The sequence below is a fragment of the Sorex fumeus genome, unplaced genomic scaffold (assembly GCF_029834395.1).
Source record: "Sorex fumeus unplaced genomic scaffold, SorFum_2.1 ptg000008l, whole genome shotgun sequence".
NCBI classification, from domain to species: domain Eukaryota; kingdom Metazoa; phylum Chordata; class Mammalia; order Eulipotyphla; family Soricidae; genus Sorex; species Sorex fumeus.
In genome coordinates, this window is record NW_026606065.1 from 14,421,247 (window position 1) to 14,439,163 (window position 17,917).

Consider the following 17,917-nt stretch of genomic DNA (forward strand, 5'->3'; position numbering starts at 1 on the left):
GCATGAAAAGGTTTTTGGGCCACATCTGGTGGTACATAGAACTTACTTCTATTTATGTGCTCAGGGAACACTCTTGGCAGTGATCTGGGTCCAAATGCAGAGCAGGGGATCAAACTAGAGTTGACTATGTGCAAGGCTCCATCCTTAACCCTGTACTCTCTCTCTCTGGTCCTAGGGCTGCTATTTTTTTCTAGAGACTTCCAGCAGAATTTAGAGGACCCAAGGCCAGTCCTGGGAATGCTCAGCTTAGCTTCACTGGCCTCTAGATTCCAAGACTCTTTTTGCAGTTTTCCTTGGACCATATGATCTCAGGGCACCCCTTGCAGCAGCAGGGATTAAATTCAAGTCTTCACACATGCAAAACATGTGCTCATTCACTTGAGGTATCCCTCCTAGTCTAAACGCTTACTAAAGAATGTAGTTGCATTTTTATATCATTGTCATATTTAATGTGATATAGAACAGGGGGTTGTTATCCTCTATATTGGATATTTTCTAGGAATATGGATGGGATTCAGGTAGCAGTGGGTTATATTTAGCAATGAAATAGCAACTTCTGGCCTTTTAAGAGATGGAGTGGTTGTAGGTGGATTTGGGAAGCATTAGGGTATTAGCAGATGTCAGTGGGTGGTGGCAGTAGGTCTTATCTTTCACGTGTTTCTGATTTAAGCACAGGGTTCTCAATGACTTTTGTTCCCTGGACCTACCCTGCAGGGGCACCTACCAAAAGGATAAATAACCTTTTATTATAAAGCATGACCACAAGATTTTAATTAGAGTATCATGAATGAAGATCAGAATGGTCCCGAGGGCTCACAGAAATGATTTCAACCTTTCCTGGAGCACTTCCTATTCATTTGAAAAGACCTTGATGAGATTAAAACAGTTGACACTAGAGAGCAACAAAAATGATTGAGAGGATTGAAGGGCTAGTTTACGAGGAAACATTAACGGCAATAAAAGCTCCGCTATTAAAATAGGGCCGAGGGAAAACTCAAGACAGATTGCAATTTAATACAAAGAACTTGAAGTACATGCTGGAGGATGAGAACTTAGCTTTCTGAGGCTCAAGAAACCTTGAAATACAACAAGAATAGAGAAACAATGCAAGATCCCCAAAGTATATTTTTGAATTATCTGTGAATGAATTGATGTATACTGTGTGTATCTTAATGCATCACTATTAGTAACTGGGGTCTCTTCTGTTCTCCCCCTTATCCTTAAAAGTGAACTAGAAGGAAATGAAAAATAAAAAGAACAAAGGTAAGAAAAAAAAGATGAAAATTAAAAAATGGATGTTATGCGGTTTGAGAGAGGAATGTTGCTTTACATTTGAAATTAAAGTTACAGTAAATGAATCTTTAGGAATCAAGTGTTCCCCTGCTCTTGTTACCCAGCTGCAGGCTTCTTTGGAAAACAATTGTTTGCTTCTGACACTAACTTTATTTATTTATTTATTTGTTTATTTGCTTTTTGGGTCACACCCGGCAATGCACAGGGGTTAGTCCTGGCTCTGTGCTCAGGAATTACCCCTGGCGGTGCTCAGGGGACCATATGGGATGCTGGGAATTGAACCCGTGTCGGCCACGTGCAAGGCAAGCACCCTACCCTCTGTGCTATTGCTCCAGCCCCTGACACTAACTTTAGATGATCTGGACTCACCGATATTCCAGCTGTTCCTGGGGGACCTGCTGGGCCTTGATCTCCCTGTTGAAATAAAAAAAAAAAAACACTACTAATGACCTTTAACTATAAAATCAATGACCAAATTATAACTTAAAAGAGGTAAAGTTTTCTTTGGCATTTCTAAGTGTTGCAGGTACACTGGGAAGAGCTCTGTTAAAATGCATTAGGAAACATCTCTATGTCTCCAAGCCAAACCAGCCCAAAGGCATAGAAGCCTCTGGAATGCAGGAAGCCTTCTGAGAAGGCTGAAGCCCACATCACTAAGTTTAGGAGAGGAGAGGCTCCTTCAGGAAAGAAGGCCATGCTAAGGATACCAAAGAAGGCCATTGGCTGTTTCCTGCTCTTCTCCTTGAAGGCATCTGAACAACAAATTTTTTTGAGGGCAGTTTGGAAAAAAACTTCTGAAAACTAACTTTGCAGAGGCAAAGGGACACATTTTCTCCATCTTGGAGTCAGCTGCTTCTCTGCTCAGGGTATGAATTCTTGGAGCTCTTTGCTTTGGAGGTTGTGTTCTTATGAGTAGGTAACTCTCTTTTTCTCACCTCCAATCTACCAAATAAACATATTACTTCACTGTTCTCCTTGATGCCTATTGTAACTGGTGAAATGCAAGCATCTATGCCATGTAGATTGTTGATGACTGTCATAGGGCCGCTGGCTGACTTTATCAGTCCTGATTCTTCTAGAAACCTCCCTGGTGACAGCGGTAGCTGAAGCAGGAAGACAATAGACTCCCCTCTAGGGCTACTACCTCGTTCTTCCCACTTCACTTAAATCACCTGCAGTATAAGTATTATCCATATTATCCATATCATCTGGTACATAATTTGACGGTAAATGGAAACAACTAAATCAGCATCCAACTGAATTTATTAACACTTTACTTTTGTTAAAAAATAAACAACAATCTTAATGAAAGCAAACAATCAATTCATCATTTCAATTCACATTTTGTGGGGCTTCCTCAATGACATTCCTTAGAACCATACCCAGCCAGTGCTGGGAGGGGCATGTCATTCAGTTCTGGGGGTTGAACTGGGGGTCCTGTGCATGAAAAGAACGTGCTCTAACCTCTTTTGAATTATTGCTTAAGCCCCTTATTTTTATTTTTACTTGCAACTTATATTTAATAGAAGTCTTATAGTACTTACAGCTAATCAGTATGTTTTTGTTCTATGCATTCAAAAGTAGTTCATTACTATTACTTAAAAGAGGAAACACATAGAATATCTAGTAAGCACATTGAACATCTAGAAAGTGTTTTCTATATTTGTCTTAGTAGACATAGGGTTAGACATGGAAGATATTAATATGCTAATATACAGTGGAGATTTTGTAGTCCTCATTGGACCAATCAGAATATTCCTGAATTGCCCTGAACAGTAGTGATTGAACTTTTTCAAAAGCAATGTGATATTTTAGATAAGGCTGATAATGCTAAAAATACTAATGATTATATATGGGATAATAAAATGGCAATTTTTGTTGAGTAGAAATCTACATAAAAAACTTCATTACTTCACTCAGGGTCATAAAAGAAGACCTGATTAAATGGAGAGATATGTTTTGTTCTCAGAGGGCAAGAAAATGTTGTAAAGGTGTCATTCCTACTGAAACTAATTTACAAAGTTAATGAAATTCTTGCAAAATTGCCACTTGATCAAATTATGTTAAAGATAATTTGGGACAATACATAAATTATAGTATAAAGGAAAAAATTAAAATGTGAATGAAAATAAAGTAGCAATACCAATATTTAAACAAGTAATAAAGTTACAGTTTTTGAAATAATGGAATAAGATTAAGTAACATTCTAATATAATGTAACAGAAATTTCAGGAGTAGAATAACATTTAAATGGGATTTTTGTAAATAAAGAAATATATCATGCAACAAATAGCACTACTAATTAGATAATTTTTTAAGAAAATTTATTCCTCTCATTATATCATACTTTATATAACTTATATGTTGATTATATAGAAACAAAAAACATGAACCAGAAAAAAACATAAATATCTGATTTCTGCTCAGAATGAAACAAAAGGTATTTGAACACTAAAGAAAAATAGTTTTAAATTTGCCAACATAAAAGTTTATTTAAATATACAATAACATTATACATAAGAATTAAAGGCAAAAACCATCTAGGATAGAAAATTCAACATATAAGCTAGAAGCATCATCTTTTAATGTTTAAAACGTAGCTGGTGAAAAGGAAAAATTTGGTGATACATAAATGGTGAGAGGTATAAATAGGTATTGCCAGTTTCACTCGCCTCTTTAAATTACTGGATTTTTACTTTTGAAATGAATATACTCAAACTTTTTAAGCAATGAAAACACTTGTGTATTTGATAAAAATTGATATTCAGAGATCTTTTGTCTGACAGGATGTCCCAGCCAACATTTGGATCTCTTGTTAGGAGAACTGAGAGGTCTAATGATCTGGCCTTTCAATTTTAAAGTTATATTTAACTTTATTTTATTTTATTTTATTTTATTGTCAGTAACAATAACTTCATTGTCTCCATAATTTCAGTTTCATGCATCCTAACATTCCTGCTATCTCCACTGTTGTAGTTCACTCTGTTTAACTTAAAGCCACAAAACTTGTGATGCTACCAAAACCTCTACTGCATAAATGGTATAAAGTCTTCATTTTGTGCCTCACTTTCTAGATGGTCTCTTTCCCTTATTATGTAATTTAAATTCCACGGTTATGTGTTTCACTAATAAGAATCTAAAAAAAAATAAATTCCAATGTTAGTTTGTTATCATCACTATTTGTGTATGCCTTTGATGTCTTACTCCATTATTATTTCTAATACTCACCTGTAAAAGCTGGAACTTATTTATTATAACTTCTCTTCTCTTCTGGGATTTTACCTGAGTCTATGTCGCTGGAGAAGTGTAGTCTTGCTAACTGGTGTTCTCTTAGTTCATGACTGTGAACCTCAAGGGGCCCCTGGGGTTGCCTTAGCCATCCATGACACTATTTGGTCCCTGGACTCGCCCTCTCTTTATAGCCCTACAACCTCTTTTCTTTCCCTCGCTTCCAGATCATGAACTTTTTTCTTCATCTTTAGAAATTTAAGCAATTAGAAAGGAACTGTAGATTCCAATGAATTGTTAATATGTTTCTACATATTAACATCTGAATCCCTATTCTGGTTCTCCTATCTTTAATATATATGAATTATCTAGGCTCCTTTCCAAAACCAAATGCTCCATTATGTAGCAGGATTCTACTACTTCTCTTTTAAGGAATCCTCCACTCATCTCTTAGCACATCATTACCTCTCCCCTTTCTACTGGATTATTACTCTAGTAATGTAAACAAGCACTGTGGTATTTCTATGGTCTTAAAATTCACTTTAAAACCTTACCTTACTTTCTCTAATAGTTGCTGGCTCATTGATTGCTTTCCTTTGCTGCTAAACTACTCAAACATTTGTTTATATTGCATTTTCTATCTTTAGTTCTTTTTTTGCTCTTCTATCTTAAATCCATTTAAGTGGAAACAAAAATTTCTCTGGTCAAGGTCATATTTGATGACCTTTATTGCTAAATTCAATAGTCAGTGTTGGATCACTAGATACAACACAATTGTGCTCAGTCTATTTGCAGTACTTAACATAGAAGATCAGTCCCTTCTAGAAACATTGTCTCTTCTTCTAGAAACATCTTCACTTGGTTTCCATGATATAACTTTTTCTCTTATCTTTCTGGTCACTTGGTCTCAGTCTACTTAGCTTGTTTATTTTTTATTTTCTGAGTCTCATAATGCTTGTTGGAGGGTCTCTGCACACAATCCTTGAAACACTTTTTGTTTTAAATAAATCTAGAGGAACCAGGGGGTATCTTTGTATTTGATTCCTGAGATTGCATGTGCCCCTAAGCAGTTGCAGGTGTGGTCTGGATGGACTTCAGCACCATGAGCCAAAGACTAAGCACTCATCTTTCTTGCAAAGCTGGACAGAATACTCAGCTGATCTGAACAAACATCTTTCCCACTTGTATTATGGAAATAGTTTTATAGCAATGACTTCTCTGCTTCCATCCTTGTTCTATGGCCTCAGGATTTACTTAGAAAAGTCCCTGGGTTACGTATTCTAGCAGCTTATTTACTTATTTTCTATTATATTATGAATCAAGCAGAGTCTACTGACTCTTTACATGTTTGTAAAGTCAGGTTGCAAAGCAAGATTTTGTTTTGTTTTGTCTTTATGCTTACTCTCATCCCTTTACTTGTCTTGCCACAGAACTCACAGCAATTTGTAGACAGGTACTGACCATCTACTACTCACACACTGAGCACCACTACATAACTAACTGCATGCTGGGTTCTGCCTTGCTCTACCTCTCTGACTTCTCCTTCCATCTCTCTCCCCTCATTCACTCCCCTGGTCTCCTTGGAATGTTCAGATGTTGGGAAATTCAGACCTGCTGTTTCTTTGCTTCTTTTAAAATCATTATATATTTAAGGTGTACCACTTCATGATTTTCTATACATAGTGAAATAATCTCCAACATCCAACTCTGTCACTTCACATAGTGTGCAATGATTTGTGTGTGTGTGTGTGTGTGTGTGTGTGTGTGTGTGTGTGTGATGTGTTATGGGAACACAGCAAATTTCAACCACAGAGTATAGTACTGTTACTCAAAGTTCATTACCAAGTTCTTACTAGATCTCATTTGTCTTTCTTGGAACATTCTTTCTTCAAATTTGAGATATCCTGGTTAATTCCACTCACTGCTTTAAGTTTGTGCAGATTTTGACTTCTTAGACCAACCTATTAACTATCACCAGCCTGCCCTTCAGCACTCCTGATGCTCCCTGACCCAATCTATGTTTTCTTTCCATAGCACTTATAATGCTATTTATTCATTTATTTTACATAACTGCTTCTTAGAATATAATACATGAGGGCAGAGATTTTGGTATGTTTCGTTTCTTTATGTATCTCCAAACCTAAACTGTTCCTGGTCCAAGAGTATATATTAGCAAACATTTTTTTAAATATTAAATCATTGAGTACTGAATAATTTCTAACATCCGTACCTACCTTGATACCTGGAAATCCTTCTAGTCCTGGTAAGCCCATCGCACCAGGTTCTCCCTGTTAAATATTAATATAAGAAATGCAGGAATAATGATCCAGATGTTTTTAAAACATTGGTTTTAAAAGCAAACATCAACCTCCCCCTGCCCCAACACGCACACTCCAATTACTTTCTCAAACATCAGCAATTTAGGAAATAAATGTCATTTTTATTTTCAACTTTTTGTATTCTTGCATTTAGTGTTTGGAAATAATTTGAAAATAAAGTTATTCCCCAAAGAAGTATGAGAATATTTTCTAATTATTTTCATTTTGATTAAGAATTCATTCAGGTGAATTCCTCTAGTCAGTGATAATTCCAATTTCAATAAAAATTATAAGAAAAGGCTAAACTTTATTAAAGTTTGCTCATTAGTGAGTTGCCAAGGCTTCTAGATTGCCAGAAAACAATACTATGCACTATTATTTTAGATTAAGATGGAAATCCAAAGCAAAATTAATTACTCCTTAATATTCTCTGAGCGATAGCACAGAGGGTAGAGTGTTTGCCTTGCACAAGGGCAACCCTGGTTCAATTCCTCCATCCCTCTCGGTGAGCCCGAAAATCTACTGAGGGTATCCCGCCCGCTCAGCAGAGCCTGGCAAGTTCCCTGTGATGTATTTGATATGCCAAAAACAGTAATGAGAAGTCTCATAATGGAGAAGTTACTGATGGTCGCTGGAGTAAATTGATGAATGATGGGAGGACAGTGCTACAGTGCTAATATTCCTTGTGCTGGAATGCTTCAATGGATGGCCTCAGAAGTAGCATTTTCAATGATTCTAAAAGCTATTGCTCAAATTGAGGGACCTCCGACAGGAGATAGGCAAGTGTTTTCACCAGAAGATTAGTTTATATATTTAGTATATATATACATATATATATATATATATCCTCAAAGATTACATTTTTAGAAGTTGTGGTAAAGGAAGTTTCTAACTTTGAACAAATAAACAACAGGGCTTTTAAGTCAAGGAGAAAAAATAGATAGCTGCTTGATACTTTCTTGTAATGAACTAATGTTATAATTTCAAATATTTTCTTGGAACACTGAATGTTTTTACATAAACACAGAGAAAAAGGAGCTTTCAAACCAGTTTCTGCAAGTGAATTTTTGCATGAATAATTCTACATGCTTCAAAAATAATACTGAATTCATTCATTATTATTTTTTCTAGAGTCTTTATTACTGAATATTTAATGATTGGAATAAGATCTGATGATCTGATACATTTTGTGACTCAGAAATCTTTTCTCTTTTTGGAGGGAGGGGCTGAGTCACACTTGGCAGTACTCAGTGCTTACTCCCAGCTCTGTGCTCAGAGATCACTCCTGGTGGTGCTCAGAAGACTATATGTAGTACCACGTATCAAATCTAGACCAGTTGTGTGCAATGCAAACCGTTTACCTACTGAGCTATTTCTCTAATCCCTTACAATCCCTCGCATTAATGCATATTCTTTCAACCAGAAAAAAAATGTTTGGATTCTATTCTGCGTAGTGGTTTGTAAAAGAGGTCCTGGGTTACTGATAAAGGAAATATACACTTCAATCCTTTTCGTTTATATTGTTAGTAATACTTAGGGCAGAGGAAAGTGTTCAACTAATTAATATTTGTAATTAGGTAAAATTAAATGTTTAATTAAAAGTCACTCATAAACTGAATATCAAAAGGAACAAATGCACCACCTCAGAAGAAACCAAATCCAATGGCGAATTTTTTTTTGCCTATACAGGCTTACTGAGCATATTATTAACAATGATGTAAATCTTTTTTTTTTTCTGCTTTTCGGGTCACACCTGGTGTTGTACAGGGGTTACTCCTGGCTCTGCATTCAGGAATTCCTCCTGGAGGTGTTCAGGTACCATATGGGATGCTGGGAATCAAACCAGTGTCAGCCACACCCAAGGCAAATGCCCTACCCACTGTGCTATCGCTCCAGCCCCAACAATGATGTAAATCTTGTGTTACGATATCTGAAGAATACTAGAACAGTAAAGCTCCCCATACCTACATCAAAATGACTTTTTCTCTTTCAACTACAAGACCTAAAATCCTATCACTTCTGGTTTATTTCTGTAGTATAAGATATTATTCTTCATACTGCACAACTGAGAAAGATAAAGAGATTTGTGGTGGTAATGACACAAGGCCCAAAAGAATAATTTCAAAGCCATCTTGACAATCCTGAATGTTTATGGATTACTTAATTTCATGATTTCATATTTTTCTTTGTATACTCCTCCAACTAATTTACTTCTCTACAAGTAAATTATTTTTATTATTTATTTCTTGTTGTAACTAAGAAATTTAAAAGTTATTTTCCTATAATTCTATAAAAATTATTTTATGTGACAATTTACTGCCCAAACCAAGTGAATTATAATTTATTCTTTACTTAAAAGTTATCACTTTGATTTAGAGTTGTTTATTAATTTAAGAAGCTGAAATAATTGCAGAATATTCAGTGAAAAGATTAGCTGTTTCTAAATGGTTTAGAGGGACTGTTTTATATGAGAGAAAAAAAGGAGAGCTTTCTCAATAAAAAAATGTTAAAATTGGATGAAGTATATGGTTTATAAATCAGTAGACTAAAAAATACTGCCAATAAAGAAAGGGTAGCATGGGTACTAACACAAAGGAAATGTTTCAAATGACATATTTGGGGTTCAAAATATGGTACTGATCAGTTGAAATAAAACTTTAGAGAAAAATAAATTCACTTCTTTAGCAAGAATATTCTTTTCAATATTTTTAGTATATGAAGCCACACACAGAAAATAAGATTGTAAATAAATGCTTGTTTGAAAACATTTTGACACAGGGTTATTCTATTTAGATTTTCCTTTTGCTTGTTAAAATTTATGTATTTATTTCACCAAACTGTATGATAATTAAAGAGCCTTAAATTTTCCTGAGGGCAGTGAAAAGTGCTTTGTAATTTTATTTTAGTTTCTGTGATATCTACGTTTCAAGTTTATACATAAAGTTTAAAACAATAGATGAGTGAAATATGAAGGATAAAACATATACCTGAAGAGATAATGAAAGAAAAACTTGTCAAGGAGTAAAGAGAATCTAACTGAACTTGACATAACGTGTACAGTGAAGCTCCATGGTTGAGATGCCCGAGAACAATTTTCATCCTTGGGGTGGCTGGATGACATGATCTCTTCCCATTCTGACTATGGTGCCAACATGGCCCCCTCCCTACTAATGAACAGATTCATGACAGCACATCTTATCTCCTAGAGCTCTTCTGATGCTCAAGGCAAACTAACAACCCCTTTATTTAGGTCTGGCAGACAGACTAACCATACAAATAAGAAATTTCTTTTCCAGTATTTCTCTTCTACACTGTAACTTAATGCAAACTCAATCATCCAAAGAGTGCTATCAGAGGAGGTTTCCATTTGTTCTGAGTTACATGAGCCTTCCCAGTGCAGAAAGAGACAAATGTCAAGGGCATTTGACGACATCAGCGTGGCTACATCTTAAAAATGAGGAATGCATTGCTGGCATGTCTTTGGTGGCCTGTCTGCTGCCTCCAATATGCTAAATGATGCACATCGAAGATGAATTTAAGAGCACTATCTTGGCCGGATGTTCTTTCAAGCTTTAATAATGACCTATTTTCTAAAGAGCATGAACTGTGGGAGCATACATACCACTGGACCAGGATCACCTTTTGGACCCTGTAAGGAAAACATGCAAAGTCATTTTAAAAATAATGAGTAAAATGATAAAAGATAAAGCAGTTTTGTGCAGTTTGCTTTAATATACACAATAAAATGTTTCTTTTTTTTTCTTGCTAGTTTGAATGTAAAGAATGATGTGAAGGAACATCAGTTGATAAGAATTTCTATGAAACTGACTGCTTGCATACATATTTAGTTCTTAACTTTATAATTAAAAAAGTTATTCCACTATGCAAAATGTGATTTTTATTTATTTTGGCTCTGTACATTTTCTCAATTGCATTAAAATTGGTTTTACTTATTTTCTTCTACAAAATATTTAGGTTATAATTGTAATATATATTGCTCCGAGACTTTTTTTTAGGGACTGTTCTGCTAAACTACGCATAGTAACAAACATTAATAACTTACAGGGGGGCCGGGTGGTCCTGGATAACTGGGAACATTCACACCTCCCTTTAAAAGAAAAGAGAGAGAAGTGTAGAGTATAGGATAACATTGGGTTTGTCTTTTCAGCCTTGCCGCCGGGAACTTAGTTTACCTTAAAGCAATGTCTTTTCTGTATGGACACAGGAAGACAGTTAATATTATGCTTTTTAACTAGGGAGTTGATTGACTCAAATAATATTTACTCTTGGGCATCTGCTCTCATGACTCAGGTGCCCTTAATTTTCGGGACCCTAAAAGCAGAGTCCCGAGGAGGGACTGAATGGACCCATGGCAAGCTGTGTGCTACCCTGGCATTGAAATGGGCCAGGCCAAAGTGCCACAATACTCAACTATAAGTTGAGAGCATGATCATAGAAAAATGCTGTCATGATCCAAAAGTAACGATGAGACTAGGACCCTGATGGGGTTAGGAAGACTAACCTGGCTCGAGGACTATGGTCTGGAATATATATATATATGTAAAATATATATATGTGTATATATATATATATATATATATATAATTAAGAGGTCCTCAGGAAGAACCAAACTTTAAATTGATATCTCTCTTACTGTGCTCATACAGAATGACATTGCTAGAAATATTAGAAGTAGATTTACTATTTAAGCGGATTACTAGCTGAGGAAAGAAGAAAGCGACACACCCTGGATGGGATCCCACCCTTAAGCGGATCTCCTAGTAATCCAGAGTAATCTCTTTAGATGAGATTTTATCCTTGAGTTAATCTCTTGGAGGAGTGGTCTTATCCCTCTTAGTTGATTTGGTTAATGTTCGACCCACCTTTGTGTCACCACCCTAGGTGATTGCTATATAAACTAAGACTGTGAAAGAGAGTGATCGGAGAGAGTCAGAATCCAGGGTGCAGAGTCAGAAGTGAGAGCGGGTCTGGCTCCACAGAGAGAAGCAGAATGAAGAGAGAGAGAGACAGAGAGAGAGAGACAGAGAGAGAGAGACAGAGACAGAGACAGAGACAGAGACAGAGGCAGAAGAAAGCATAGCAGCACACACAGAAGCAGAACACAAAGGAGGAGCCATCCCGATCTGGTCCATACGCAGCAGCTCAAGAGCACCAAATGAGGGTGGCAAGAGAGAGTCGTCAGGAGAGCCCGCTGATGACAACACATCATCTTTTCATCCCCTCCTCACGTTTAAGATATTTTTTACAGTGCAGAATTGATGATAATTAATAACTGGAAAATAATTTAACGAAACGACTGAATGAAATACCTGGATTTTATATAAACTGCTCATCCCATTCCTTTCACTGAATGGTATCCCCTGCGGGAGAAATGAGATATAGAATTATTCTTTTCAAGCTAACGTTTCTAACTTTTCTCTCTTTCCCAAATGCTAGTCTTCCTATTTTGATTTAGAAAGCAAGATAAATACTGTAAGTAAAATAATATGATGTTCCCTTTTTGGAATATCTGAAGTCAAAGACAGGGACAGACAGAAGGTGAAAGGAGTGTGAGCTACACATACAGCACACTAATACTTTCAGTGGGCGTGTGTGATTAATGTTCAGGTGTGACGAATGAGACACTAATGCAGTTGGAGGAAAGTATTAGTTGCTCATTAAAATTCAGTATTTGAATGGCTAATTTATGCTTATGTTCATTGTTTTTCAGCATACTTGCAGGCTATGACATGGCAGTGCTGGTGAAGATACCATTAGGAAACAATTGGCCAATGAAAGGCAATTTTTCCCTCATTGTCTTTTCATACGAAGCAGAAAGGTAAATGGAGGGAGATAATGTTATTCACAACCCTAAGTGGATCTTTTCACAAAAAAAATATTGTTTTGAACAGTAGGATACAAGAATGTCCTAATATAACTTCTCTGTGATTTGAGAGTGCCAGAAAAATTAACAGGAGGGATGGGTACTGGATCATTGTATAACTGAAACCCAAGCACGGAAGTTTGTAAGTCTACCACTGTACCTTATAGTGTTTCACTAATAAAAAGAATTAATTAAAAAGATGGATTTGGGAATTGGGGAAAGAAAAACGCATATCTTGGCATGCAAGACAAAGTTGTATACAAAATTTTAGTAGGGTTCTTTTATCCGAAAAATGTGCATTATCTCTTTTTGTGGTTTCCTCATTTGAGATGCCAAATTTAAGAAATGATCACTTTACTGATTTTGGACAATGGGGCAGCTGGCACCCAGTGAGCTTTCCTGCTTCTGCTCAGACTGTACTTTTGACAGCGCGAATGTTGTTTGTGCACATCTTCAAGATACTGGAAGAAAAATGCTTCCATTGACTTGTTTTGTTTATTACATTTTTTTTTTTTTGTGGATTAAATCCTAAAGAGATGACGGGCACATTTGCCTCAGATTTATTTCCAGGAAGGTTCCCCAGAGCCAAAAGGATTTAATTCATGACTCAATTGGTGAATGAATAGTTTTAGAGGATTCAAAGGGAAAAGGAAGATTTCTTAAGCCCATTATAAAATGCAGATTCCTTTCTTAATCTCACATTATACATGATGTTCCGTCTTCCAAGGAAAGAGCATTTTAGTATTTGAGACCCAAATACTTGAGCTCTTTGCCCTAAATCCTTGTCAGAGGATGAGATAAGTAAAAAAAGGCTTAGGAAAATAAAGTGTAAATCTTTTCATTTAAATGGCGAAAGCAAGCAGTTGTACGTGAACTTCTAACCTGTTTTCTTCTGAAAGTCACAGCCAAGTAAGGTGGCAAAGAATTTTTGTCTGGTTCTGCTGCGATTTGAGTTTAGCCCCACATGAGGGCAGACTTGCCACAGAGAGTTGGAAAGTTAAGGCTCTTCGCTACCAACGGGCTGTCAAAAGTACTGTCTGAGCAGAAGCAGGAAAGCAACAATGTCTCTTGTTCTTTTACTCCCGAGGAGCTGGATTATAGAATTTCCCTGCGTATCAAACATCATGGATAGTAGTATAAAACCGTTCTGTTTTGTTTTTTTGAGCCAGCTGGATTTCTGGAAAGGATCCCCCCATCCCCCCCAACACAGTTACAACCCTCCCCTCTCATTTTTCTTTGAATGGGGTTCATTCACGTGAAATGAATTTCCCAGGCTGCCCCAAGCAGGAAATCCAGTCCAGCTGGGGCACACACCCAGACCTCCCGAGGGCAGCGTAGGGACACATAACAGACAGAAGGTTGCAAATGCGCGCACTGTGCCTCGGGGCTGAGTTTTCCAGCCTTAGAGTTGAAAGTCTTAAACAGAGAAGTGAATTTCAGTTGGACACGTAACAACAACTTACAGGTGGGCCAGGTGGACCGGGTTGCCCAGGTGCTCCCTCGTTGCCCTGAAAGAGAGACCAGAATCAGTAGCTCAGAACCTTGCTGCCCAGGATTATTATGGTCCTGGATTGATGCTTGCTTTAGAGAACCATATTCTGAAATCAACATACATCTTTCATTACTATTTTGCAAAGTCTTATTTGGCGTGGCTCTCTGCTTCACCTGGGGAAATGGGTTTTTAGATCAGAGAAACGGTGAACGTTTGTTCTCACGCTTATTCAGAGTCTCACTGTGTTAACTCTAGGGAGGTAGCTTGTTTTCAGAGAAAGCAATGAAATCCAGCTCTTGGACTTTCCATACAATGGGTTTGCAGGGAGGAAGCTTCTAGGGAGGGGTTTTAAAGCAGTGACCTCCCAGCAGGGGACGGCTTGGCTTTTGGAACAAAGGTAGGTCCTGGGTTAGTCCTCACTTTCAGTCTTATCTGTACCACCTTCGTCTTTTTGGCCATCCACATGTGACCATAGTAGAAAATCACAATCTGTGCCTTGACAGCAGAAAGAGATACTTCTTCCACTTCCTAAGTTAATATTAGACCCTATAACCAAGTTGGGCCTCTCTCATGAACGGAAGTGACCCTGGTACAACACTGTTCAAGAAAGTATTGTATATAATTTAAACAGCCTCATTGTAGTTACAGGAGGAACTGTCTGAAAATGAAATTTGTGCAAAACAAAGTTAAGTAGAAAACTGAGAGTGGGTTTCATTTTTATTTTTATAAAGCATGGAATGCTTATTGGTCCATAATAAGCTGAGGTGTTATAGTCCCTTGGGTAACTTTAGCCAGTTCTCTGTGTAACTAATTTTTTTTTTTTGAGTAATGCCTCATGGAAAATAATTTAAAATACTCAATATCAGGGACAATGGCAAGAAATGGTTAATTAAGAAAAGGTCCAGGAGGAATAAAATTTTGAACTATCATTATAGTTGAAGTCTAAGGGATTTTTAACCCCATAAATTTGATGAAGGATTTCATTCAAATCTCTCCATATTTTAAAATAACACAAGGTATCAGGTTTTTTTCTTTTTTAAATCTATGTCCAGTGAAAAACAAGCCCTTAAATTGGACAAGAGAACTGAGATTCCAAAGTGGGAGACAGCATGTGGTGATGGGATGTGGGTCTCATGTGGTTAATACTATGCCTTAATTATGTAAATAGTTATGTTCCTACAAACCAATGTAACCTCAAAAACAATAAACTTAAAAATTTTTTGCTTGCATCTTTATCATTAAAAGTACTGCCAAATTTTTATTGTGTTATATTTGAGAAAGAGGAAGAACAGTATTTTATAACTTTTCCCAGACTGCTTTGATGGCGGCACTCTGTAAAATGGCATTTTCTGCTGAGTGCTGGCAGTGTCTTTCAGGGAATGATGTCACAGCTCTCGTAAACCAACAAAGAAGGAAATATACGTGCCTACTGAAAAGGCCTTTTTTTTTAAACTGGCACAATTGAAAGTCATATTTTCATCTCTGGTAGTACCCCAAAGCTCATCTCAATGTGGAATGCCCGTTAACTTCAAAAGGCAAATCTCTGACAGAATAATTTCCAGTGAGAACATTACGAAGGCTGGTAGGATTGGACTAGCTTCTGGGGATTCCATGAGGAAAAAAGAAAAGTGCTGAGTCTATCTTGAAGAAGCACATTGTTTCTTGTCAAATTAGGGGAGTTCGTTTGCTCCTGGAAGCCATCTTACTGGATTTTAGTCAATTTAGGCTAGAAGCTACTTTAGAGGCTGATATGGACCCTTGATTTTCATTTTTCTAGTCTTGTTGCATTTACTTGCTAACTCTGGACAAACGATTCTAAATTCGCTAAGCGAAAGAAGCCTTATAGTGGTATTGTTTGACTTCTGGATTGCTGATCCTCCCTTACCACAGCAATTCATTTGCCCCAATCAACTGGACTTCCCAGAAAACAAGCTGTTTGCTTACTTTGCAAACTGGTGAATTCCCTAAAACTATCAGAAAACAGAACTTCAAGGTTTGTTGTTTGTTGTTTGTTGTTTGTTGTTCAAATTCACTGAGAAACAGTGCATTCTTCAGTTGTCAGAATCCCAGTCCTGATAACCAGAGAGTCTTGATAACTCCACAGAGTCTTGTCATCAGTAGCTGGAACTCTCTGATGCAAGTACCATCCTGAACCTCCTCAAGAAGCAAGCTCCACTGAGTCCTTTGATAGACCCAGATGCCCAGGAACCTGAGTCTAGCCTGCACTTTTGTTATATTGCTCAAATATTTTATTCAACCCCTCCCCTCCTGAATATCTTGTATTCACACCCACGTTTTGGACCAATACTCTATTAAGTCTAGAATTGCTGTTCCAAAAAAAAAAAAGCATTCCTGCTTTCAGACTTTGTTTGGTTTTTATGAATTTCTCTGTAAATGGCCTTACTCTTTCCCAGTTTCCATTCAAACAGTCAATGGGATTTTTCCTCCATACCTTGTCACCTTTTGCTCCTGCAGGACCTGGATGTCCAGTTCTTCCCAATAAGCCCTGTGAAGCACACAACTAAGTTTATTACAGAAACAACAACTAAATGTCCAAAGGGTATTGGAAGTTCATTGCTAAAACGGATACATTTTGAAGGTCATTTGATCCTAATTAAATCAGTCCTACAAGCTTATATTTCTTCAGGCTGATACAGCAGCTGTGTCCTGCTGATAAGCCCGTGCAAGGGTAAAATTTGTATTTGTGGTCACTTTTTCACCTTGGCCAACCACATTTAATGACCTTAATTGGAACCTTTTGATACATTTAAGAATTTAGCCTTGCTGTTTAAATGGCAATTTACATAACATTACGCCTTCCTAAATGAGCTATAATTTTGGTAGTGATCAACATTTTAAATAGTTCAACAACGGGCAGACTTAACAATGCATATTGAGTTATGCAATCTGCATTTTACCAATGGAAAATAAATTTTATATTTAATTCTTTTTTTTTGAGATTAGAGTTGGTATAATTTTCATGATTCCTTCTCAACTCTTTTTAATTTAGTAACAATTTAAAAGCCAGGTTTGTTTGACATAATTGGGAGAGTAAGAATGATAAATATTCCATTATTACAAATTCATGATTTAAAACATTAAGGAACGTGACTAAGTTTCTACTTATCTGGGAAATAATATTTGCCCCTCCAAGAAGGAAGGAATTGGAGAAACAGAAAGGAGTAAGTATTGTTAGATTTAGCAAACAAAAATACAACACACTAAAACAAACTGTTAGCATGAAGTTGACATTTAACTGCATGTTCTGTAGATTAACAACAATTCTCGTCTTGAGCTCCATTCACATACAAGATAAGATTATTCTTTTTTAGGAAAACAAGATGACCAAAACCAAAAAGACCAGGGTATTGTGTTTGAGGGACAGTAAAAAAGATAAGAGTCAAACTAAAGTGGAGGACATCTGAATTCATAAATAGGAAATAATGATAAAAATAATTGGATAATCCTTGACCTATTTCCCTCTAGAAAATAAATGAGCAGTTTATGGTAATTAAGAAAGTAATGAAGTAGCCATGTGACTATGCAAAGGTTAACACCAAAATTGTAACTAAAATATAGAATGCTTTTTTACATCAAAGCTCTGTTCAAACCGACAAGGTTAATCACAAAGTGCTTTCCACTCTGGTATAATTCTGACGGCAGGTCATGACAACCCTCTGCTGCCTTACATAATAATAAAAT

The 17,917-nt window shown here is 36.6% G+C and overlaps 1 protein-coding gene across 1 annotated transcript in view; it reads right to left on the reverse strand.

The window, feature by feature from the left end:
• Window positions 1-17,917, reverse strand: part of COL19A1 (collagen type XIX alpha 1 chain) — a 381,848-nt gene that overhangs the window by 36,349 nt on the left and 327,582 nt on the right. Inside the window, exons 37-43 of the mRNA XM_056109815.1 lie at window positions 16,668-16,721; window positions 14,187-14,231; window positions 12,170-12,220; window positions 10,903-10,947; window positions 10,462-10,488; window positions 6,756-6,809; window positions 1,663-1,707 (exon numbers count right to left, since the gene is read on the reverse strand). Coding sequence (XP_055965790.1) covers window positions 1,663-1,707; window positions 6,756-6,809; window positions 10,462-10,488; window positions 10,903-10,947; window positions 12,170-12,220; window positions 14,187-14,231; window positions 16,668-16,721 — 321 coding nt within the window. The remainder of the gene's footprint in view (window positions 1-1,662; window positions 1,708-6,755; window positions 6,810-10,461; window positions 10,489-10,902; window positions 10,948-12,169; window positions 12,221-14,186; window positions 14,232-16,667; window positions 16,722-17,917) is intronic.